The sequence below is a fragment of the Taudactylus pleione genome, unplaced genomic scaffold, assembly GCF_031769625.1.
Source record: "Taudactylus pleione unplaced genomic scaffold, aTauple2 ptg001143l, whole genome shotgun sequence".
Taxonomy (NCBI): Eukaryota; Metazoa; Chordata; class Amphibia; order Anura; family Myobatrachidae; genus Taudactylus; species Taudactylus pleione.
The window spans coordinates 24,193-50,835 of NW_028285544.1; the positions used below are offsets into that span (position 1 = coordinate 24,193).

Sequence of the window (26,643 nt, forward strand, 5' to 3'; positions counted from 1 at the left end):
GTATGAATACATTATGCTATAAGAGACTACAGATTTTGCTTTGACCTGTTTTTCACTTGTAATGTGATGGATTAATAGGAATACCTCTTATTCTGTTTCATGCATTTGATACACACAAACCTAATTAAAGTGATGTTATGAGACCGGCGGCTGCCAGTCTCAATCCCGACAAGGGACTTAAAATTGGCGTCGAAATACCGAAGGCTTTCAGAATCCTGACGCCGTAATGCCAAAGGACTCCAGCCCGAACGAGGTAATTCCAGGGCGCCCTTAGTGTTAGCCACGGGTGGAGGGTTAGGTCTAGGAAGCGTAGCGCGGTTATGGTTAAGCACCACCCCCTCTTGGGAGGGTTATGGTTAGGTTTAGGTTTAGGGTGTGGTAAGGTGGGGTTAGGTACCCCCGAGGGGGAGGTTAGGGTTAGGCACCACTAAAGGGAGGGTTAGCGGGGGAAGAAGGGTAGGGATAGGGTGTTTACCTGCCCTGTCGGGATCTTCTCCATTTGGGCGCTATTCGGCCGCCGGGACTTCATACCCATTCCCTAATTAAATGCTAAAATACATTTCAATGGGTGTGCATTGGAAATGCAATGACAGGTAAATCATATTTAAAAATGCATTTCCACATTTGACTAGTTCTTTCATGTTCTCCGTTTTTACTGTCTTTTCTCATACCACACCATCATAAGCTATATGGAAATGCCAGACACCATTAGCTGCTTGAATATTGGTGACGGATCATGCTACTTTCTAACAGTAGACTCACACTCTAGTAAGCCCATTATGGCAGTGCTGTCTTTACCCTGCTGTTTCATGTCATTATATGTAATCTCTTAATTCTGCATTTACACTGACTAGTTATGTAGCCAGCTCATATACATGCAATGCCTTAGGTTGGATGTACTTTTCAGGTGTATCTGTTACACATATAAGACATGTTTCCCTACTAATATATAATAATGAAATGTATGAATGTTTGCTCAATCACGACCAAACATTTCAGTCTTTGACTTGAAAATTGGCATATGAATAGTTTAGAGGCTGGATTAGAACATAGTCTATATGTTTTCCCATAACGCCCACTGAAAAGCACTGGATAAAAAAAAGAATACAGCTTTACTATCTTGACAAATGAAGCTTCGAGCTTCTGAGACACGAGAGCAGATTATTCTATAACGACAAGCTGCTGCAGATTTTCAAACCTCATTTTGAGCATCCCAATTGAACAAACTGCACGATGCAAGGCTATTTTGAAGAGGTCAAATTGGGCTTTTATGCTAAAGGTGGCATTTCACTATGATCTTTTCATTGAATACAGCGCTCATCCTCTAATAACAATCGGAAAGATGGAGAAGTGCAAACTATGTAATTGTACGAGATTATGTACTACGAGTCTCGGAAAAATATCATTGGCGCTACTATTTTGACAGGATCGGCAAAGGAAGAAAATGTACTCATGCCCAGGATCCCATAATACCTACGGATTTACCATCTCATTTTCCCCCTAAAGCCAGTGTTTGCCATGTCCATCAACAAGTCACAGGGCCAAACTCTGAAAGTGGCATATATATGCTTGGAGACGTCTTGCTTTTCTCATGGCCAGCTTTATGCTGCCTGCTCACAAGTTCCAAGCAGTGACCATCTGTATATAAGTGCCAGAACCTGCCTGCGGTGAACTTCACTACTGTTGTTTATGTTCTTCATAATATTACTTTAAACTTCTCTCAGATGTCCCCTATCAATTTAATTCTAATGACGTTTGTAGTGTTCAGTCTAGGTCCGGCGGCAGGCACGGCGCTGGACCTAGAGCAAGGGCACATAATCGCGCGTTCCAAAAGGGCGTGGCAAATGAAAAGGGGACGCGTCCCCTTTTCGTCACTCTTGGGGGCGTTTTCCCCACCTGTGGGACACTGCGGCCTGTGGGTGGAGTACAGAACCCACAGACTGTTTCAGCGGGGCGCCACGCTGGAGGGCAGGCTGCTTTCTGCCCTTCAGAAATAGGGCAGGACGTGGCGCCCCGCTAAAACAGCCTAGCGGGAGCGCTACGTTTGGTCATGGACTTGCCCGGGCAGTGCCGGCTACTACAGCTAGGGTATACATAAATTCAATATATTAAGCCTAATAATATTTTTCCACAATATACGGTAACTGAGTATATCTTTTTTTGGATGCCATTGCATTTGAATTAACAGATAACTTGTAAGTCTATTCCTTCACTTTCAATGTACATTTAATTATTATAGATTTTATTTGCTTCAATACCTAACTACTAAAATGATCTTGTTTCAGTCTCCAACAAAAGCGGTGTATAATGCAAGGCACTGGAACCACCCAGAGTCAGAGGAGCTCCCTGCCTTACCAGCACTGAAAGCCCAGTCTGCACCAGTAAGTGGTCCTCATACTGCATAGGGTATTCTATACAGACCCACTGCTAAAGACAAATTTATGACCCCCACTTTGTAACTGAAGTTCTCCACTGTTTAAAGAACAGATAAAAAGACATTTGAATCAAAACCAATGCTGTCTGGAATTCTCTGATTTGCTAGGTAATCATATATTTGCACCATGCATCTATTATAGAAAAACCAATGCTGTCTGGAATTCTCTGATTTGCTAGGTAATCATATATTTGCACCAGGCATCTGTTATAGAAAAACCAATGCTGTCTGGAATTCTCTGATTTGCTAGGTAATCATATATTTGCACCAGGCATCTATTATAGAAAAACCAATGCTGTCTGGAATTCTCTGATTTGCTAGGTAATCATATATTTGCACCAGGCATCTATTATAGAAAAACCAATGCTGTCTGGAATTCTCTGATTTGCTAGGTATACTGTCTTTAATCAATATCTTTAAACTCCAGAGTAACTTTAAATTTAATTATATAGTCAGATCTTATCTCATAGCTTCATGGGATGCTGTTTTGGCTCTACTTGCTTGTATTAGAATTTTATGACTTGTATCTGGTGTGGGTGAGGGTATTGAGGGTGGGTGTAATCAGTGACTACACATGTTATGCTTAACTATATAATCAGTAGGTTACAAGGCTTTAGGCTTGTACAAGGCTGCTAGGTTTTATTTCAAAGCGGGTTTTTTTTCTAATACCCCTTTTCCACCTAAATTCCGGGTCTGACCCGGAGTTGGAACAAAGTTCTTATCCGGATCAGACCCGGAATTTTGCCGGCGCTGACTCGGGATATTCCCGAGTCAGCGCCGCTCACACCGCAGTCGGGTCTGCATAGACCCAGCTTTTGCGGAGTGAAAGTGGACGCTTGGAGATGACGTCATCTCCAAGCGCCACTGAAGCCGGACCAATCGGCCGGCTAGCAGCGCACTCCAGGTCATCGTGACCCGAAGTGCGCTGTTCCCATAGCAGGGTTTCACGGGCTGCGCCCGTGTTAAACCCTGCTAGTTACCTGGGTTGGATTGCTGGGTCACTCGACCCGGCGATCCAACTCTCTCCCCTTTTACACCAGGGAGCTGCACGGGTTAACCCTTCAAGAACCCGGGTTTTAGCTCCGGTGTAAAAGGGGTATTAGTGGCACTACATGTACAGCAGAACTTAAAGAGTTAGTCAGGAGTTAAGCAGGAGGAAGACAGGAGGACGACATTTTAAAAGAACTCTCTATAACTTGGAAAAAAAACAAAGGATCTTCTGAGCTTTTGGAAACCCTGTTACTCAGCAACCAGCTTCCATTATAACCTGCACACACCTTTTGCCAACACCCTGCTTCAGCATTGCAAGCAACTACCTGCTTACTGAACATTTAATACTTGTATGTTTGTGTTTCTTCTCTACATTGTTTAAATCATTTCAATACCACTGTCAATTTATCTTTATACCACTGTAGTATCTACCATTGTTTCACACCTATACATTTTTTTTTATTATACATATATATTCATGCTTTATACTAATTCTCAAGTCTTGCTACTTTAACAGCTCTATACTCCTTTTTTGGTTATAATATACTATTGTAGTTGTGCCCTTACATTTCCAGCACTGTTCTTCCTTTTATCTGATTTTGACTTTTGACCTGTACTGCTCCCTCATCTCACACGCATTACTACTACTGACTGTTTCCCCAACTGCCTCATCTACACGATGTCTCTCTTCTTCTACTCCTCCCTTACTCAGCTGCTACATTATTTTTTCCTCTACCACCAGTTTTCATCTCTTTTCTCCATCCATATTCCCCTCTACATTCTCCCCCTCCTTCCCCTCCTCTTTCTCTCTTCATCACATATAAGTCTCTCCACTGCATCTCCCACAACTCCAGTATTATTCACTTCTCTTCCACCATGGTCCTGCTGCACCACCACTAAACCTTGCACCTTCTTTTCTCCAAGTTACCTATCCTTCCCCCCCACACACAACACTAAACCTCCACCTTACCCACCACCTGTTGTCACCCTTCTTCATTCAGAAGCCGGCCACATAACCCCACACTCATTATCCCCCTTCTCTAGATCGATATCACCTCCACACTACATCAACCCTAATAATCTCATTCTCCTCTCGCCTCTTAACTCTGTCCCTCTCTCCTGTTCCCTCTGGAAAGCCAGTTTTGTCTATAATAAACTGGTCTCCGTTCATGAGCACTTCATCTGCAATGCCTTGATTCTCCTTGCCATCACCAAACCCTGGATTTACCCCTCTGACACCACTGCTCCTGCAAAATTCCTCCATCGCTTGGCTTCCTGGCTCTTAATCTTCAAATGGGCCCTCAAGACCCATTTCTTCCTCAATGCTTTCCAGCGCTTACCCTAACCCACTACTCTATGCTCCTTCCTCACTATCTAGCCCATAAGGGTCACCCATGTTTGTCTGACCCTCCCCTCAGAATGTAAGCTCTCACGAGCAGGGCCCTCTTTCCTCACGTGCTTCTTCTTGCCTTACTTTTAATTTAATTTACAATGGCACCTAAAACTGCTTACTGACACTCTGCTGCTTATTTAGGTGTTATTCAGCATTGTTTATAAATCATGTACTTGTCCTCCATTGTCTGTACTGTTAATAACTGTTGTCTTTTGTGCTCGTTTCTGTACTTTGTAAGGCGCTGCGGAACCCTTGTGGCGCCATATAAATAAAGAATAATAATCACTTGTAACCATTTTTACAGCAAGTAGAAATGGATTGATTTGGTCAGCTTGTAGTGTATTTAATACATAAAGCATGTGTTTTTAAACTTTGACAGTATTTTCCTACATTTCCCTCCCAGTAAATCAGGCATGCTATCAAAAAAACGTTTGCAAAATTTCCATTTCAGTGCAAATTAAACCCTCTGTTCCCTGCTATCATTTGATTAGACATGGCATCTTTTTTTTTTTTTTTTTTTTTTTCTATTCCACCTGATTTTCTCTCTTCCTCTAAACGGAAATTAAATCCAGGTCTAAAACCTCTTGGCAGCTTCTGAGTTTATGAAAACGAACAAGCCACCAAGCTTCTCTGCTTGACCAGTGAGGCAGTTTTTTTTTCTGCTCTTCCTTCCATAGAATGAACATCTATTTGAAAAGACCTTTTTGTTTTTGGATGCTTCTCTGGAGTGTTTCCTTCCAATTTTTTTAATACTAATTAGAATGGGCCTTGATAGTAGACTTTTTTAAGTAGTATTCATGTTCACACTGGGAAAGTTAATCTAGACACTAGACGATATGCTTCATGGGGTCATCAGTCGCATTGTCAGATTGAGCTGCATGTAGGGCCAACCTGACAATGCGGCTGGCGGACAAACGGGAGCGCGCATGACCCGGTGTGTACACACTAGGCGATTTTTGACAATCTATCTGACCAATCCGACGAATCGGCTGAAATATCGTCTGTTTACCCAGCTTTAAGCATTTCATTTTTGCGTATATGTATATAGTGAAAAAAGGTCTAACATTAAAAATGTTGCTGCTGTTTGGTGTAATTGCTACTCAGAATAATGTGCTACCTAAATCAGCAAACTGTAATCAGTGTGTTTATGTATTTCGTGTTAATCTTTCTCTATAGGCAAAACCATCAGAGGCTCCATGTCCCAAGGATGATGGTGTGTTTAAGGCACCAGCTCCTCCTCCTAAAGTGATTAAAACTGTGACTATTCCCACACAGCCGTATCAAGACATTGTAACTGCACTTAAATGCAGGAAGGAGCATAAAGAAGTGAGTTTTCTTTTCTGTTTTATATTGTCCTTTCTAATGCTGTCCCTATATTACTTTGTATTACATCAGAGGAAATATGTGAAAGCTATTAAAGAGTCATTGGGAGTGTTGAGCTGTGTAGAGCGTTTTTATTCATAATTGGCAAAACATTCACTTGATCATTGTCTAATGAATTGTGTGCATTCAGCATACAACTTTCTGCTTAATATTTATATGTTGTCTCATGCACATGCCCCTTGGCTTTTGATGGCAATTGAATTGTTTTTAAGGTCACTTTTTTTACTACTGTGACCTGGAATTTCATAAACCTATATAAAGCTTTCATCTTTCTGTGCTTGTTCCCTAATGCTGTTTAAATAGCATATTGAGCTATGTAGGCAGCAATGAATAGTAGAAGGAGCAAAATTGGACACACTCAGATGATTCGGTTTTATCATAAATTCTTTAATTTGCTTTAGTATTTATTTTATTTCCCTTTTCCACTAGCATCAAAATCTCAAGTTATTTCACGTGAGCGTGCATCAAACCGGGATTTTGGTAGGTGGAAACGGCTCCACCAGGGTCCAGTCACCTGCGAAGCCAACCCTACTAGCGAGCAGGGTTATTCCCAGGAAGGACTCGGGTAAAGCTTCAGTGTAAACTGGTAACCCGGGTCATCCGACCCTGGACCCCGTTTACAGCACGGGGAAAGCCATATTCTGACGCATGGAGATGTCATCTCCAAGCGCCAGGACTGCACCAGTGTGCAGTGTGAATGACTCTGATCCGGGAATAACCCGGATCGGCGCCGCAGTGGAAAATGGGATCTGTCTCGGGTCTGACCCGGTTTGGAGCTATGTTCCAAATCTTGGGTCAGACCCGGGACATAAGTGTAAAAGCAGTATGTGATCTATATTTTTGTTCCATAATAAATGTTAAGATGGATACATTGTTCTAAACCCAACACTTTTATATGGATTGTTTACATGTAAAATTGGCCACAGACAAACCGACTGAATTGCAATGTTCCTAGCATAATACATTTTTATGTAAGCATGGAAAGACGTTCAGTCGGGCATTTGTTTGTGTCTGTGACCACTGCATTTGTTGTCCTTTTTTATTAATGGTTGGACCACAGTGAATTTGCAATTGAAAAAATTATTTGTTTTTGTCTCCTAGCTGTACACTGTTGTTCAGCATGTGAAGCACTTCAATGATGTGGTAGAATTTGGTGAGAATCAGGAGTTCACAGATGATATTGAGTACTTGCTCAGTGGACTGAAGAGTAACCAGCCCATAAACACGCGATGCCTTAGGTGGGACATGTGCCCTGGGGTGTATTTATTTATTTATTATATGGATGTCTATGAAGTAAAATGCATAGTTTTGACATTGGAAATGTGTTTGTCTAGATTTTACATGTTCATGCCCACCATCTATATCAGCCGGCAGATATATTGACCTCAATATAATGGCTGTACATGGCTCCTTACATGGGCCAAGTAAAGGTCCCCATAATATGGACTAGAACTGTTTTAGTGTATTACCTCCATGGTAACTGTACAGTCTACCCTGTGGATAACCTATACAAGCTTATGCAGCGGGTGTCCAACTATTTACAAAAGATGCAACTTCAGTGTCGCTTATTTTTAGAGAAAAAAAGTTGTGTATGTATATACAAACACAAATTTTTATGATACGACCCTTTTTCAATGTAAATATTTAAAAAATAACGTACAGGCTTTGCAGTGTGCTCATGTCAAGTGGTGTGTTTTGTGGTCTTCAGGTTTGTGTGGTTTTTTTTTTTTTGTTATTTTATCCATTAATCTTTTTTTTGCTCACCACAGTGTAATAAGCTTGGCGACAAAGTGTGCAATGCCAAGCTTCCGAATGCACCTGCGAGCACATGGAATGGTAGCCATGGTTTTTAAAACACTGGATGACAGTCAGTATCACCCGGTACGTGAACCTATTTATATTGTTACAAATACTGTTGTCACTGATTGTAACAGTACACTATATACTATTTATAAGGCCTTTCATCATTTTTAAATGGGTGGTTTCTTCAAAATGCATTTTATAGGCTATACAGTAGAGTTCATGTGATGTTGATATTTTAATTATGTAGCTAATTGGTGCTGCAGTTGAATTCAACCAAACTGCCACTTAATATTATGATTACCGTATATACTCGAGTATAAGCCGACCCGAATATAAGCCGAGGTACCTACTTTTACCCCAAAAAACTGGGAAAACTTATTGACTCGAGTATAAGCCTAGTGTGGGAAATGGCAGCAGCTGGTAGTGCCCCCTGTAGTAATCCCCCCCTGGTAGTGCCCCCTGTAGTAATCCCCCCCTGGTAGTGCCCCCTGTAGTAATCCCCCCCTGTAGTAATCGCCCCCTGGCAGTGCCCCCTGTAGTAATCGCCCCCTGGAAGTGCCCCCTGTAGTCCGCCCCCCCCTCCCCCCCAGTAGAGAGACGTGACAAGAATAAAAAAAAAAAATCACTTACCTGAAACTCCTGGTCCCGCCGCTGTCCGCTCCTCCGGCCGCTTTGCATGGGAGAGACGTCGTCATAACAACGTGTCTCCCATCACCCATTGTGGGAGCCGGAAGATGGCTACCGCAGTGGGAGCAGCAGCAGCCGCTGAGAGTCTGACAGATTCTCAGCGGCTGCTGATTACACCAAACACGCAGCTGCCAGCTCCGGCGGCTGTGTGTTTGGCAGTTTGTAGCGCTGACCGAACTCCGTCCGGTCAGCGCTACACTTAACTCGAGTATAAGCCGAGAGGGTACTTTTTCAGCACATTTTTTGTGCTGAAAAACTCGGCTTATACTCAAGTATATACGGTAATATACTTCTCGTACAATACTTTTAGTTAGGGATTGTGTTTCCTGTCATAGAGAGATTTGCAACCAGTTTTATTTTTACAGAAAATCTGTATTTAGCCCAAAGTTACTTATCCTCCCTCACCTGTGCACTAACACGTTCCACTCTCACCTCTGTAGTATTACCCCTACTCACCTCTGGAGTAACACATTATCCCTGCTCACCCTTGTAGTAACACATTTGCCTCCCTTAGCTCTGTTGTAACACATTCCCTTCCTTCACCCCCTAGCAACACATTTGACATTTCCCTCCCTCACCTGTGGCCTAATGCCGCGTATCCACTAGATGATCTAATGAACGATATCGTTATCATCCAGTGGATATGCCGTTAACCACCAGTGCACGCTCCCTTTGGCCGTGTCGCTCATCACCCGTACATGCAGGGCAACCTGACCTATATTGTCAGGTACTGCAAGTACGGGGATGAGGGAGAGTCACGTCACTGAACAATATATCATTCAGCGTGGGTGCTCAATGTCGTTAAGGACATTGAGCACACCACTGCAGGGGACACACTACACGATATCGGTAATGGATATGCGCCTTAAGAGCTAATTAGGAATCGGTGTAAACACATTTGACCCCTTTGCAGTGCTGTCTGCCTCATAAGCCACGTCAGGATCATATGGCTAGTGGTGGCTCCAGAGGTGGGGCTGCAGCACAGTCCAATATTCAATTACGGGAGCCACACCAACTGCCAGTGATGTTTGGCAGTTCTTGGGGTGGCACTTAGTGTTGCTCCCGTAATTGAATATTGGACGGTGCTGTTGCCATGATGAGATGGTCAGTCAGGACATTGCTCAGGGGGAGGAAACATTTGACCCCTTTTCACCCCCTTAGGAGTCAAATTTCGAAAAATCCCTTTTTCCCTTGCAGCAAGGCTGGGGGGAACACTGGACAATAGGAGGCTGGGGCTGGCACCCAAATTAAACTGAAATCCCACAATTCCAGTGCTCTTTAGGTGCTCACGGAGTAGGGCACGTTGGAAGGTGCTGCTATGTAGCCCTATTGTAATTTTAGCATTTTTATTTTTTGTAAGGTTCTTTTGTTTTGTTTTTTTTTACTTTTGTCTCTGCTGGCGGCTGCAGGAGATGTCAGTCAGCTTGCTGATGTGCAGAGGGCACCGCCAGGGTATTTTGCGGCAGCTCTCCTTCCCTTACGAGCAGGGGGAGTGTGGGCGCTACAGGCTGGACAAATTTTCCCCAACAAGGGGAAGTACACTCTCTCGGGGGAGTGGAGAACGGAGGGGGCGGAGCTTTCAGCGTTGCTCTCCCCCCCCCCCCCCCCCTTCTGCAGGGTACAATCATGGATCCATCCAACAGCAGGGCATGCACAGTGGCCATTCCTCTGCAGGGACTGTTTCAGTCTCCTGCATTGCACATACCTACACACCTCCTCTCCCCTGCAGCTTCGGTGTTGATTCCTGGAAGGCTAAGTACTGTACATTTGTACTTGTATTAGCTGCATATGTATTGGTTGCCAATGTTTATGTATTAGCGGCCTATGGGCCTGATTTAATACGGATCACTATTTCGATTGCAGCTGCGATTGCGCACACAGACCCGCTGTGAAAATATGCTAATGTTTGCAATCGCAATACCGTTGCAGCCCAATATAGACGTCCACTTCCCCTTACTCACATTTGTAATACCTTACAAGTCTGCAAAATTATCGGTACCATCAAGTAACATCGGAGCCTCACGCACAGTTACACAAGGTCAGACCTTACTCAGAAATTGCAATCCTTCCTGTACGCAGTGAGAACTCAAGCTGCGTATGCCATCGCAGTGGCTAATTTCTGCACGCTCCTGTAATGGCGTTCAAACTCACTGATACACCTGCGTTTTAGCCAACCACCCCCAAACGCTCACTTCCTGTCAATCACTCTGCGATGGGTCTGCGTAGACTCTGAAGTGATGCATTTCTTCTTCGAGGTACATAGGGTCCACAGAAATGACCTTGGGGTATGTGTGTGGTGTGAGACAGGCACCAAATAGTTAACAAGCTCTCAGCTCCCAGGATGCACTCCTCCATATATACCCCGCCCCTGGCTACAGGACATTATTTTTTGTTTGGTGTCCAGGTGACACCTTGCTGAACAGTGGGACTGCAGCAAGCAGTCCCAAACAAGTTTTTTTTTATTTTTTTAATGGACGCCCGTGCTGCTGCTTCGTCTTCCCCCGTCGGTGCCGCAACACCAGTGAGGGAAATGGTGATTTCGTCTGGCGTCAGAAGTGAGCCCAGGACTGCAGCCGTGAGCATCGGGGATACAGGTAAGGTGGTTCCTCGCGGCTGGGGACCACGTGGCAGTCCGTGCCACTGGCGGTGGAGACTTGCTGTAGTGATAAGATGGGTGAACTGCCTCCCACACTAGATCACCGGGGCTTGACGGATCCTGACAGCTGGGGCTAAAGTAAATGGCGGCGGCCATGTCAGTGTGCCAGGTGGATCTATGCAGCAGAGGGGAGGTATGCCCTCTCCAACGCTCCTGCCCCGAACCAGACGCTGGTTCAGATTTGAAGTTTCCCGCGTCTAGGTTGCTCCAACCAGGCTCCCTGTATACGAGTCGGCCAGAGACCACTCTCAGGTGCTCTCGGTGGCTGTGTTCTCAGGAGGTTGGGTCTGTCTCCCTGTATCCCTCTCTCTAGGTGATCAGGCTATACAGAGCTCGATATCCTACTAGGGGTAGTTGACTAATAGAGCTTACTGCAAAAAAAAACAAATATATATGTTTGTGCAATAAATGTGTTTCAATACAAAGTGAAATCCATATAGTGCTAACACGTGTGACACTTTGATCCCTCTGGTGGAGGTGGCAGCAGTCTTCTCAGGTTCCTGAACAGCAATCAGGATAAATGGGATCTGGAAGTGGAATTGGGAACAACTGCATATAGTATTGTGTACTCTGATAACTCCTCTAGGATCCCATGGAGGCCCCCATAGCCCGCATACAGATGGATATAGTTAGCCTGATACTGACTTCCGGTCGGGTCCTATATGCAGTTGTTTAAGTATCTTTCTGGTACGCACTATACATTAAATTATATGCGCTGCTTGTAAACAAAATACTACACTATATTTGTGTTCTATCTGGCTCTGTTGGAGCCTCTTCTATTAAGGTTTTAATGATCTTTTGGAGGACCATACCTACCCCACCATATGGAATCCCAGTGAAAGAATCACAGATAAGCCTTAAAGATTTATTATTTGGTACGCACATTATATTTTGAGCACGTACATTGTTTTAAATACTACACTATTAGGTGCATGCCTTTTCCCAATTCCACTTCTATCTATCTATCTATCTATATATATATATATATATATATATATATATTTGTTTTTTATGGTATATCATTTACATTGCATGTTACTTGTGAAATCTGCTGTGTTATACTGCCTTTTTGTTCCTGAATAACTGTCAGTTGTATCACTGCTGTTTCTCCTCATAAGCCCTCTGCTACAGGCGTGTGGGTTATTTTGGGTGTGAAACATTGTGACATTGTATAAGTACTTTGCATAGCATTAGTGATATTGTGTCCAAAGAAGCTGAGAAACAGGTGGCTGAAGCCCCTGTGCTGGTGTCATGTATGACCTGTAAAGCGGGGTTATACCCTCAGGATTTCATACAAGATGGATGATGTAGTCACTGTTTTAATCAGTCACCACATCAGTCAAACCTACCAGCTTCTGGGCAGGAACCCCCTTGGGCTTCCTTTTCCCAGTTCATGGCGAAGGTTGTAGACCGGTTGGTGGCTCCTAGGCTGGCTCCAACTATGGGGTACCTTCAGCAGCTACAACCTACTATGTTTATGCCCCCTATGCATCCATCCTGGATGGACCTTTATACCCACTGAGGTCAGAGTATGGGTTTGTCCTCTGCTGCCCTTCAGTTACTACTGCAAGCAGCTAGACCGGTACAGCCTAAAACCAGAAGGCAGTCGGCCTCATAGTATCATTCCGTCCAGCCTGCTGACTATGGTGCATCTTCTGATGAGTGTGGGGATATACAGGGCTCCTCTCAGGAATCTCTCTCAGGAGAGGAGGACCATTTTCCAACAGCGGATGTCCCCTCCTTGATTAGGGTGGTCAAAGCTGTGCTAAACATAGATAATGAGGATCCAGTGCAAAGAAAGGCTCCAGTATTTAAGCGTCAAAGTTGTGAAAGCTGAATTTCCCAAATCTAAGCACCTCTCGGAACTTATGGGGGAAGCATGAAGTTCTCCGGATAGGCGATTCCATACTACAAAGAAGGTTGCGGCCTTATACCCCCTCCCACCAGAGGAGTGCACCAAATGGGAAGCTCCGCCTTCAGTAGACGCGCATGTGGCACATCTGATCAGGAGCGCCACATTGCCCATACCCGCTGCATCCTCTCTTAGGGGTTCCACAGATAGGAGTCTTGAAGACTCATGGCAGTCTTTTCGCTATCAGGAGCTGTTACTCGGCCAGCCATGGCTACGGCCTGGGTATCTAAAGCCATTGAAGAATGGATGAAGGCACTGGAAGAGATTCTTCCAGAGAACAGCTGACTCTTATCTCCCATGTTAAGGAGGCAGCTTCCTTTTTGGGAGAGGCAGCGTTGGATGCAGGTATACTATCCTATAAGGCATCAGCTGTCTCAATCGTGGCTCACAAAAGCCCTTTGGTTAAGGGACTGGAAAGCAGATGCAGGATCTAAAAAGCCCTGGAATCCTTTCCGTTTACGGGAGGCATTCTGTTTGATACTTAACTGGATAAGATTGTTGCTACGGTGGCAGCCTCTAGAATGGCTGGTCTACCCTCAGCATCAGTCATCCTTTCGAGCCTTTCGGGCCACAAGGAAAAGCAAAAGGTCAGTTTTCAATAACCAGTTCTCGCAGGAAACCGCAATCTAAGAAACCCTGGCCAAACAGACGTCTTCCAAGTTTGAGGATGTACCTGCGGTCTGATGGGGGAGGGCCTTTCCCTGGAGGTTCCCAGGGTAGGAGGCCAACTTCTACAGTTTTGGACACCTGGTAACTCTCAACAACAGACGCCTGTGTTCAGGAGGTGGTCTCTCTTCTGGAGAAGTCCCCTGCAAAGTTTTTTTTTGCACAACTCCTGCAGTGGAGTCACCGAAAGCCTTGGCCCTCCAGCAGGCCATTCATTCTCTGCTGGTTTCAGGGGTAATAATCTGGGTTCCATTGAATCAACTAGGAAAGGGTTATTATTACAGCCTGTTTTTGGTCCAATAACCCAACGGTGCTCACCGGCCTATTCTGAATCTAAAGGGTCTCAATACATTTATCAGAGTACCCAGATTCCGTATGGAAACCCTTCGGTCAATTGTGTTGGCAATGGAACCAGGGGATTTTATGCTGTCTTTTGGACATTCAGGATGCATATCGTCATGTGCCAATTACACCATCCCATCAATGGTTTCTGAGGGTTCTGGTGCTGCAGAAACATTTCCAATTGCAGGGGCAGTCAAATTAATACTAAATATAGAGGTTGACAAGCCAGCTCCTAGACCTAAGTGTTTAAACACCATAAGGTGGTAAAAGCTGAATTTCCTAAGCCTGAGCAGCTCACTGAACTTATGGGAGAAGCATGGAGTATGCTTGATACTGTTCCATGTTCCAAAAAGATTAGCATCTTTGTATCCTTTCCCACCTACCGAATGTACTAAGTGGATAGTCCGTCCTACTGTGGAGGCTTATCTGACTCATTTAGTCAGGAGCGCTATGTTGCCTATACCGTACACATCTTCACTCAAGGATCCCACAGATAGAAGACTTGAAACCTGTCTTAAATCAGTGTATTCATTCTCTGGATCTGTTACCCGGCCGGCTATGGCTGCTATCTGGGTATCCAAGGTTGTTGAAGAATGGACGGGGGCATTGGAAGACTCTAGCAGATCCTACCAGAAAACAGCCGACATATCTCTCCCACATACAGGGAGAGATATTTCAGCTTCTCCTATTTGGGAGAAGCTGAAATAGATGCTGGACTCTTGGATTCCTGTTTTTGGTTCAGAAACCAAATGGGTTTCATTGCCCTATTCTAAATCTGTAAACCCTCAACAAGCTTATCCGTGTACGCAAGTTCCGCATGGAGACTCTTCGGTCAATTATTCTGGCAATGGAACCTGGGGATTTTACCTGACATTACGCCATCCCACCAACAATTTCTACGGTTTGTTGTCCTGCAACAACATTACTAACTTCAGACACTGCCCTTTGGTCGATCAACCAAAATAATTAGTCATGACAGCCCACGTCAGGGAGTCAGAATACTGCCACACTTGGACAACCTCCTGATAATGAGACAGTCTCCAGCTGCATTACAACACCATCTCCAACTAACCATTGCCTGCCTACAGAGGCACATCTGGATCATTAATTGGAAGAAGTCCTCCCTTTCTCCAATACTGTGGATGCGGTGGGTGATATAGATGTGGAGGAGGACCTCAGGCATCCTGGGTGCTGAAAGCTTATATGTTTGGTGCCTGGATCACTCCATCCACATTTCCCCATGGTATCCCTGTGGACCCTATGGATCTCGACAAAAAAAGAGTTGACAAGGGTAAGTCTGCCATAACTCTTATGTTTTGTGGGCACTCGCATCCTGGAAGGAATATACTCCCAGATTTTCATTTTTCCAGATTCAGGGGATTGTGTCGGGCGTTGATGAGTCAGTCAGAACTTTTGAAAAAAAATAAAAAATAAATCTATATATATATATTGTAATTTTATTAATGTGCAATTCGAATTTAAGTCTTCAGTCTTGCCCATTCTATATTCTTTTGTTAGAATCTTGCACTTTGTACTGCCGCGTTGATGTACATACTAAGCAGAGACCGCTTAAACATGGACCTTGACAGAGCTAGTCTGGACCTTATGATCAGACTTTTAGAGATGGAGCAAGATACTACATCCAGGTATATGAACGAGAAGGATATGAACAAAATAAAAGAGAAAATTCGTAAGCTGTGCGAAACAGTCCACAATAAGCATCTGGATTTGGAGAATATCACGGTAAGTCTCCTCTGATTCACTGATTAGTCTCCTCTGTTCACTGATTAGTTTGCAGGTCTCATTGGTCAGGTACTTGATATCTGTGACTAGATCGTGCGATTGGTAAAATATATTCAGTATCCTCACAGCAATATAATTTCCTTAGATGGCCGCTGAGCCGCAGTGGTGGAGCAGTGCTATTTCAGATCATCCAGAGACACCGCGTCTCTCCTGTTGTTCCTGCCAGCCGGAGAAAAATTGTGGTGCAGGAGATTTCAATAGTGTTGGATGATGGTAAATCGGATTAAGTGCTATCAGAAGGTGGTTTGTCTTCAGTGCCTGAGATCAGTGTGTTTGGTTTTACACTGAGAATTTTCTCAAGACATGCTACCTTCTGATAGTACTGATCCCTTGCAAATTATCTCTGGCTGGCAGGAATAACAGGGGAAACGCTGTGTTTCTGGAAGATCTGAAATAGCACTGCTCCACACCGCGGCTTAACTGCGTTCTCTGGAGATCCCGATTAGACTGGCTGCCTCTAGATAAGAGACGTAACCACTTTGGAGGATGTGTACCCTCCCGTAATCATCGGACCCACCTGGTGCTATACATCTGTTATTATAATCAGGATTTCTGACCAACTTATCAAAATCACTACTCTCCTATAAGACTATACTATTTATCAGTCATACTCCCCTGGACATTATATTGCTGTGAGGATAAATATTATACAAATTGGTCTATATCTGATAGCGATATACATTTTAAGAGGTGGTATCAGAAAGTGAATCATCCTACATCTATATTTGTATTCATTACATGTTTGTGATATGTATGAAAATGTTTTCAAAATCCCACGCGTTTCAGTTAACTCCATGACACTGAGTATCACGTTGAAATAATTTTATTAAATCAACTAGCACAGTGATTTTCATACTGTGAGGTCAAGATAAAACTACATCTAGTACCCTAATTGCTACACTATAAACGTGTTTAACACCTGTACTGTTGTTTAATGGAGTTACTGCAGACTTGCCAGTGGCTACAGACACCACTTGTTTGATGGCTTATAGTAAATGTCAGAAACCCTGCTCCACTTTTATAATGACTAAAGAAAGTAATATTTTAACACTCATTATGCACCATGGCATTTCCACTGCCATTGTAAATGGTAGATAAAAAGAATTGTTCTAACTGTTCTGCGTTAGAGCTGGAGAGAAGCTGGTTGCACACAGCAGCCCCTAGGGGTATCGATGAGTTGGAAAAATGTATATCCTACATGGTAGTGCATCACTTTAAAGTCTACTCTGCTCGTTTCTTTTTTTGCTATCCTGATTTCCGGAGCTTCAAGCTTTTGTCAAATGTCACTGTTGTTAAGTGTCTGAACAATCTAAATGGCACATTACACTGAATAGGAAAACTGTATTTGCTTAGACTGAGCCCTAAGATTTTGGTTAGCTGTATCATAATACTAATTTTGTGATGTGTGTGTGATACAGAATTATAATTTCCGGAAGTTAAAATGTTTTATACCTTTTTAGACATATCCTGCTTCGTTTCATTACTGTTAGGCTGTTGGGACGTGGGAGTGCATTTTAAACATTTTTGTCCATGTATTTTTTATGTCTAGAAAATATCTGAAACCAGACTCCTTTATGCACTCTGTGCTGTAATTCATTTTTGTTTTGACACCGCCCATAACGTGCAACGTTAACACTTTCAAATACAGTGGATTCCTAAGGGGACTGCTTTATAAGTATATAAAATGTACATTTCTTTTTTTAAAAGTAGATCTTAACACGTTAAACAACGCAAAAATCATTCAAGTAAGAGTTAATGGTGCAGATTTCATATGTAGTTTAACATCTGCATAAAGACGCTCTTCCGGTTGTGGTTGATTGTATTGCTAAAGCTCATGGAAACCATTAAAAATCACTAATCTATATCTAAAACGTTCGTTATTGCCTTAGGGGGATGGGCTGTGCTTGCAGGCTGCCAGTAGATGGGAGTGATAAATACTTAACAGTATCCAAACACTTATGATGTCAGAGGACATGGGCTAAAAAAAAAAAAAAAAAATTATGCTAAATGTCTACTTATATTGGTGCAGAAACAAAATGAGACTGTATGTAAATCCTATTTTTACATGGGGTTTTCTTTTTTTACTAAGATGGGAATATGATAGTTGAATGGCTAACTTAAAATACCCTTCTGGTTTTTAAAAGCAAAGTTTATTGTATGCTTTAGGTATTTTGGTGGTCTCTTTAAACCTCCCTTTACCCCCTCTTTCACCATAAAAATAAATGACTATAAGGATGTTTTTTTTTTTACAAACAACTAAGTTTGATCAGTTAAATGTTTATTATGAAAATACAAAAACATATCCTGCCCCCTCCTTTTTTTTTTTTTTTCTTTTGCCCTGTTTACCAATTGCTATAAATTAATTTTACCTTATTAGTTCTTCAATAAATCTTTCCAAGGGGCAGAAATACATTTAGTGCTGGTTTCGACAGATTCCTCCCATGCATAAGGCTGATTTTGCTTGGAGCCTATGCAGGTGCAAGCGAAATTAGTGTCAAAAAGGGCAGAAAAATGTGCACCGCTAGCTGCCCTCAAATGTAGTATTCCTTCTGTTTTCAATTTTTTTTTTTCGTCCTTTATGAGACCAAATGATAGTGTCATTTTGAGAATTTAAGTCCATTTTTTGTTTTAAATTATAATCTTGAAAGCAATTGGCTTGTTTCGATTCCAGCATTATCCATGTTAATGTACCATTCCAGTATATGTTGAAGCAATTGCCTTTATATGCCTTTGGGCTTGTGTGTGATGTTAAATTGATCGTGCATAGACTACAAGTATAATTTTGTGCTTCTTTCAATTTGCAGAGTGGTCATTTAGCTATGGAGACGTTACTGTCTCTCACATCGAAACGAGCAGGTGACTGGTTTAAAGAGGAACTAAGACTTTTAGGTGGACTTGACCATATTGTTGATAAAGGTATGTTTTCATTTAATGGAATGTGTTGTACATGTTGATGAATATTCATGTTTGATAATGGTTAGCATTACTGCCTCTCAGCACTGAGGTGGTGTGTTCGATTCCCACCACGGCCCTAACTGTGGAGTTTGTGTATTCTCCCTGTGCTAGAGTGGGGATCCTCTAGGTACTCTGGTTTCCTGCCACACTCCAAAAATATACTGGTAGATTAATTGGCTCTCAACAAATATTAACCCTGGTGTGTATGTTTGCATGTGGTAGGGAATATAGATTGTAAGCTCCACTGGGGGCAGGAACTGATGTGAGTTGCCAAATATTCTCTGTGAAGCTCTGCGGAATATGTGTGCGCTATATAAATAACTGGTGATAAATAAATCTTAGTTTGCTGTGAAGCATGTGCAAGAATTTAAACTGTTAATGGAAACCTGAAAATGGAAAGAAGACACATGTAAAGTATGAGCGCTCAAAGTGATAACACAATGATGTCCCTTGTATCGGAGGTTGATTCCCATGGAGGTGAAATCCTCCTTAGGAATCAACCTCCGATACAAGGAATGTCATTGTGTTATCACTTAGAGTGCTCATACTTTACATGTGCTGCCTTTCCCTTTTCATGTATTTTATTGGATATGTGATGAATCATTTCCTGACTGTGTTTAGTTGTAGCTGCTATTGTACCTACATGTGGATGACTCATACCTTGTATTTTATGTTTTGGAAACTTATTTCATCGGTTAGATCTGAATAGTTCCATAAAGGGCTTACTTCTGGTGCTACACTACTCTTTACAGAACATTTTTGCTGTCATTAGCCATTTATCATTTATTTATATGGCACCACAAATGTTCCGCAGCGCCTTACAAAGTACATAAACAAGTTGTAGACAAGCGACTTACAGAACAATACAATACAGGACCAGGACATGGATAATATATATTGCTACATTAGCGACCATAACACCCAGACAAGAACAGAGCATAAGCAACTAAGTGTTAGGTGCTCTAGTGGTGAGAAAGAAGTAGATGAAACTAAAGTAGGGAGAAGCACAAGAGGGTAGAGGGCCCTGCTTGTAAGAGCTTACATTCTAAAAGGGAGGGGAAGACAAACAGACAAGCCATACTACCTTTTAAAGTGGAAAGGTTTGCCATTGCTCATTGTCTTTCCTTGCACTATTAAACATGTTAATTAAGTTGATAATGAACTGAGAGTGACCATTATGGCTCGCCGCAATATCACCCTGCCCCCTGGAGCTGGCTGATGTTAGCCAGCGGGAAGCAGTCTGACAGCGGATAAGGAACAGAGCTCCTGAAGAAAGAAGACACCGGGAGGCCTGGGTGGTGCAAAAGAGCTTAAACAGACCCTCGCCCACCAGGCGAAAGATGTCTTCGATAAAATACTAAAACAATCAGTGTCTTGACTTTATTGTAATATTCTTCTTCAGGGTCCATAAGGATTTACAGAAATACCATAGGGTAATGTGGTTGAGTGATCCAGGCACCAAGGATGCCCCAGCTCCTCCTCCACATATACCCCGCTCCTAGCCACAGGCATTCAGTTTTGAGTTTAGTGCGGCAGGATTCAGATGCACCTTTTTAACAGGGGGACTGCTCAGACATTCCCAAGCTTTAATTTTATTTACATATTTTATTTCTATATTAGAGAGTTATCAGTACTGAGCGTAATAAAACGCTCCTACCTCCGCTGCGCCACAACACCAGTAACATCTCTGGTGATTTCAGCGGGTCACTGCAGAGCTTGCTAGTGGCAACGCCGGGGGCCCGGACTGCAACCGGACGCATGGTTATGTCGGGTAAGGCAATTGCACGCGGCAGTTTTTGCTTCTGGCACTGGAGACTCACCTGAAGCCGCTGCGATGAGTGCCCAGGGCTGTCCGCTTCCTCACTAGACCATTAGTGCCTTCTCGCCTGACGTCTGGGTCATGGCAGCAGACGCCTCTGCTGCCATGAAGCCAGCATACCCGTCCGGTTGACGCAGCTTAGGGGATCATTGGCAGGCATGTTGGAACCTGTAGTCTGCCTATCAAGAACAATATTAACTCTTTCCATATGATTAACCCCACATCCACCGCCACTGAGGGGGAGGGACCCCAATATTATTTTTGTGGCTCCCACTTTCTGGTTAATTCCAGTCCTGGGTTGACCAGTTTGGGGCTGGTTAATGTGATGACAGGGGGACCCTACACTGTGTCTCTCCATGCCTCCTGGCTGGTTTAGCCCTGTGCTTGTTATTGGAAAATAGAGGGGAAACCGGTATTTGGGTCCCTCCTATATTTTCCAATATCAGACCAAGCTGAGAGGTTTAGGGGATAATTGTTAGGGTGGGGACCCCACTTTTTTTTTTTTAACAATTACCATGGGTGCAGGGGGAGCTGATGCTAGTGAGACAATCCTTTCAGCATATGCAGATAGGTGGTCTGCTGAAAAATTGGGCAAGTATATACATATAGATTGAATGTAGAATCTGTGGCCAGGTCTGCAGTAGGTTTGCATAAACAGTCTGATTTGGAGTTGGATCTCGTTAGGATTGGACAAGTGTGTACCCAGAATAAGCTTGTTTAAACTTTCTTTAAAATATGTTCTGATAAGTTCTTTGTTTTCCCCTCTAGTTAAAGAATGTGCGAATCATCTTGACAACAATGAAAATGAGGAAAAATTGGTTGCATTTTTGTGGGGAGCTGAAAGGTGTTTAAGGGTCCTGGAGAGTGTGAGTATCTGAACCTTGATTGTTTCTCATTCTGAAAGCCTCTACCGATTTTATTTTGATTTATTTGCCATGCAGAGAAAATTTACATGTGCATCCGTGACCATAATTTCTAAATGTTAAAATTGCATGTAACTTTTATACTTTTATTTTATATAGATATATACCGATCACGAAAATGGGTGGGTACGGCACCAATACTTCTTTATAATGAAGTGAGGAGACTATATAGTGTATACAGTGTCTGTAGTGTCAAATTGTAGTAACTTAACCTATGATATTCCAGTGTCAGCTCTAAGTTAATAGTAAAATACTGGTAAAAGGTATTAAGGAAGGTAATAGAAACAATTGAATTAACAGAGCTACTAGTTTACTACAACACAAAAGTGTGGATTAAATGGATTTTTTTCTTTTAAAAATCCTCAATTCATAATATCCAACATAGTATGTACCTACACCATTAAAGTAAAAGAGTGCAAAATAAATATATGAAAAATATATATACAATTTATTCAAAAACAATAGAAAAAATTAAATAAAGGGGTGGAGTTTCACAAGTACAAAGCTTTAGTACAACTTTTAAGCTTTAAAAATACATTTAGGAGCAGTTATAAGCATGAGATTATAGAGTCCAGAGGTAATAAATAAGTGAGTGCAAATGGATTAAAAAGGAGTATATAGTAAAAAAATATAGCAGCTTATCTGAGTATAAGAAAAGTTTTTTTTTCTTCTTTGAATTCATGGAACAAGAGTCAATCACCACCAACGCGTTTCGTCCTGGAACTTCATCAAGGGGATGGTGTGTTGGTGGGGTAGTCAGATATTTATACCTCACTAGGAGTTCATTAGAGGTCAGGAGTCGGCATCACTTCCTGTGTGTCAATTGGCACTTCCTGTGTATCTGAATTTTAAAATATTGTTGGAAATAAGCCTTCTAATTGCTTGTTAGCTTTTGTCTTGGCTAATAGCAATATTTTGGTGCCTTGTGCTGTGAAAAGCAGAGTTTAAACTGTGTTTTTTCCACTCTGTTGATCGGGCAACTTCTGTCCTTCCTATTGGCACTTCCGCCCATAATAGGGCACGTGATGTCTGTGCAATTTCTGTTCTCTACTTATAGGTATAGTGATCCTGGTCGCGTTTGCTGGTCCCGTGACTTCCGCCTTCCTTGGTGTGCATCCTCGCGTCACTTCCGCCCTTTTGGACCTTGTGTGTGCGCCGGTCACGTCCTATGTTCGTCATCACTTCCGCCCTTACTGGTAACTTAACCGGTAGACTTCCTTCCTTTTAGCGCGGATCTTTGGAACACTAGTTGTCTTGACATCACTTCCGCCCTTCAAGTGCATGACTTGGAAATCCGTTCCAATTCTAACTTCCGCCCATACAATAAAGTTCATGTATATTAAATTTCTTTGTTATTTCTTGCCGGGTGAATCTAGAACTCAAACAAAAACAAATGGTAAGATCTAAAATGTACTTGCAGTCCTGATTCATAGAATCGTACCCCATTATGCCGATGTCTATCAAAGTCGATGTTAATATTTGAATATAATCATTGTAAGAAATATAAAATGCGGTATTCATATGTAGGATAGTGTAGACTTTTAATTAGTTTAGTCCTTATCCCAGCACATACTGTGCCAACCTGAAATTACGTTACTAAGTAAAGGTTGAACTTTAACCCCAACAAGCAGCATGAATAGATTCAACTTTTTTTATTGATTTGAACAAATTTGTAAGAAATCTCACACTCAAAAGACACTTTTTGACAAAGGAGTCAGCACCTATAAAGAACTACAACGAATCTACCTCAAAATCAGACCTGAAAAGGAAATCAACATATTATCCACTAGAGTCCTAGGGGACCCATATAAACATGTTTTATGAAATGGTCAAAAAAGATCTTTGTGAAAAAGAGGTGATCCAGACTTTAAAACAGAACTTAAATAACCGTGAAAAGGAAGCTATAAAGAACTTAAAGGAAAATCGGGAGATAGTTCTAAAACCGGCTGACAAAGGGGGGGGTTTAGTCATCATGGACTACACCTATTATCTAAAAGAAGCTCTCAAGCTGCATATACACACACACACCGATTTAGTAAATGAACAATTTTAATAAACTATTTTAGTTGATATTCGTTAATTTTTCCCTTTGAAAAAATGGTTTCCGAAATCGTTCATTTACTAAATGTAATGAACGATTTTTTTTTTTAACTACAAAGGATTTTTGCATATTCCCTTACTGAAAATCGTTGTGTTGGTCAGTCTGACTGAACTACAAACATGAACGTGCATAAACAACAATCGTTCAACGTTTTAACTCAGAAAGTGAACGATTATTTCAATGATTTAACGATAAAATATATCGTTATCGATAATCGTTCAAAAAAATCGTGTGTGTTTGCTCCTTTTAGACTTGGAGATGAGAATTCCTATGAGAAATTGGATAAGGATCCAGTAGAAGATTACATAGGACTGAGAACCATCTTGCTATAAGGTTTATACAAGAATATTATAACTAAAGTAGAGTTCCCGTTTCTAATGAAGATGAACCCCAAAACCCCCATCTTCTATTTTCTACCAAAAATCCACAACTCACTCACGGAACCCCCGGGCAGGCCAATTATAGAAGGCATTGAATAACTTACCTCTCACCTGTCTAAATACATTGATATTTTCCTTCAGAATTACATTATGGAACTCGAATCCTACCTCACGGACACCAACACAAATGTTTTACAATATATGGAGGAGATCAAATGGAAACAAACTTACAACTGGGCAACAATTGCCGTATTGAGCACACAAAAGGCATTAACGCGGTAAGAGCATTTTTAGAGTTGAATGACTATATGGAGATCCCACACATGGAGTTTTTATGTGATCTCATGTGTTTTATACTCAATCATAATTATTTTGCATTTTTGAATCAATTTTACCGTCAAGAATGTGGAACAGCCATGGGCACAACTTTTGCCCCAAGCTTTGCGAAATTCTTAATGGGCTGCTGGGAAAAGAACTATGTTTACAATAGTAACCGATTCAAAAATAACATAATCTCCTACAAAAGATACATTAACAATATTTTAATTATCTGGGAAGGATCGGAAGACAGTGTTTTAACCAGTTTTTATTACACATTTGAAATAATATCAATTTAAAATTTGCGTCCAATTTTAATAATTTAAGCATTGAATTTTTAGATCTGATTTTAACAGCAACAGAGGCCAAAATTCGTACCAAGAATTTTATAAAATGATTAAATGCTAACAGTAAACTGCATTTAAAAAGTTGCCATTTGGACAAATGGAAGAAAAATATTCCATATTCTCAGTTCTACAGGATAAAACGCAATTGCAGTAATGGCAAAACATGCAATGAACAACTGGAAGTCTATGCGAATAGATTTAGAGAAAAGGAGTATCCTGAAGAAACACTGATGGCAGCAATACAGAAAACTAATACTTTAGACGGGAAGAACCTACTGAGATATAACAAGGAGGAGCCCCAGAAAAAGGAGATGCAACCCTTCATTACTACATATAGTGGCCATGAAAATCAGATCAAAAAGTCCAAGAGAAACTGGAACATTCTTCTGTTGGACCCAGTGCTAAAGAGGATCCTGCCACCAAAGCCACAGATTGTGTCTATAGGAAATCCAAAAACCTGAAAGACTTATTGGCACCTAGTATGCTACGGGATCAGAAAGAAATAAACCACCTCAAATATTTTCAAATCTAAAGGCAGCTATAAATTTGGCCTTTGCAATATTTGTAAATTCCTCCACCCCAAAAAGAAAACATTCATTTACTCAGATGGATCTAAGGAGTACACGATAAAAGATTGTAACTCCACATCAGTGGTGTATTTGCTGGAATGTACTTGTGGACTCAAATGCGTAGGAAAGACCCTTGAAATTGAAAGGATTCAGGAGCATATCCGAAATATTAAAAACAAAGTAGAGGGACACGCAGTCTCCAAACACTGCAATAGAGCATAACTCCAACCCTGAAGATATGTTTATAGCCATTGAACATGTGACCTTGGGCGAAAGAGGAGGAGATCTAGGCAACTTTTGATCAAGACGAGAGATGTTCTGGCTATTTGAACTGGACACGTTGGCCCCTAAAGGATTCAATGAAAATTATTAGATCGCCCCATTCTTGTAATAGATCCTATCTACTATTACACCGCTATGTTATCATCAGATCATAGATGTCTCCTGATAAACCAGGCGGGGTCTGACCAGTACACTAAAGGGCGACCTTTGAGGGAAGACCAGGTGTAGTAGAAATTATGGGAGTGCCAATTGTTATTGAGTCAAGGGCAAAGGGTGTTCGCAGCCATACCAGTATATGTATGCCCAATCTTGTCTGATCTTGGAAGCGAAGCATAGCTGGGCCTGGCTAGTACTAAGATGGGGAGCCTCTTAGGAATACCAGGTGCTGCAAATACGGAAAAAATCTTTTACATATTGGATGTACCTCAATACAATGACACCCCCATTAAGGAACTATTCTCATCTCAATGGAGTTTGGACCATCTAAGAGACGGACGAGTTACTCATCACAGACCAAATACAAAATTGAACCAATATGCTTGCAACCATACCACTACGTGTAAGCACCGATCTCGCTAGACATCGGGGGCTAGACGTAGTTGGGCCTGACCAGGACAGGAGACCACCTGGGAATTCCAGGTGTTGTAAGCCCCACATATTCCCCTAAATGACTCCAGGCCAAGAAGAAGAAAAAAATCAACATATATTACTCTGAAGAAACCATCAAGACTTTTGGGTTATGCTCTAGTAAAACTTCCTTGAACAGAACCTACTTTTTTATTAGTTTTAGAAAATTCCCACTTTAAAAAAAAAAAAAAAAACTTAAGGACTAAACTAATTAAAAGTCTACACTATTCTACATATGAACATCGCATTTTAA

At 41.9% G+C, this 26,643-nt stretch overlaps 1 protein-coding gene and 1 pseudogene across 1 annotated transcript in view; both read left to right on the forward strand.

The window, feature by feature from the left end:
• The first annotated feature begins 226 nt into the window (after positions 1-226).
• LOC148453483 (wings apart-like protein homolog) overlaps positions 227-26,643 on the forward strand; it is a 62,117-nt gene continuing 35,700 nt past the window's right edge. Inside the window, exons 1-8 of the mRNA XM_088462066.1 lie at positions 227-253; positions 2,286-2,381; positions 5,994-6,143; positions 7,302-7,438; positions 7,970-8,081; positions 15,785-16,009; positions 18,874-18,985; positions 21,612-21,709. Of these exons, the coding sequence (XP_088318192.1) occupies positions 227-253; positions 2,286-2,381; positions 5,994-6,143; positions 7,302-7,438; positions 7,970-8,081; positions 15,785-16,009; positions 18,874-18,985; positions 21,612-21,709 (957 nt within the window). The remainder of the gene's footprint in view (positions 254-2,285; positions 2,382-5,993; positions 6,144-7,301; positions 7,439-7,969; positions 8,082-15,784; positions 16,010-18,873; positions 18,986-21,611; positions 21,710-26,643) is intronic.
• LOC148453484 (5S ribosomal RNA) lies at positions 26,039-26,157 on the forward strand (annotated as a pseudogene).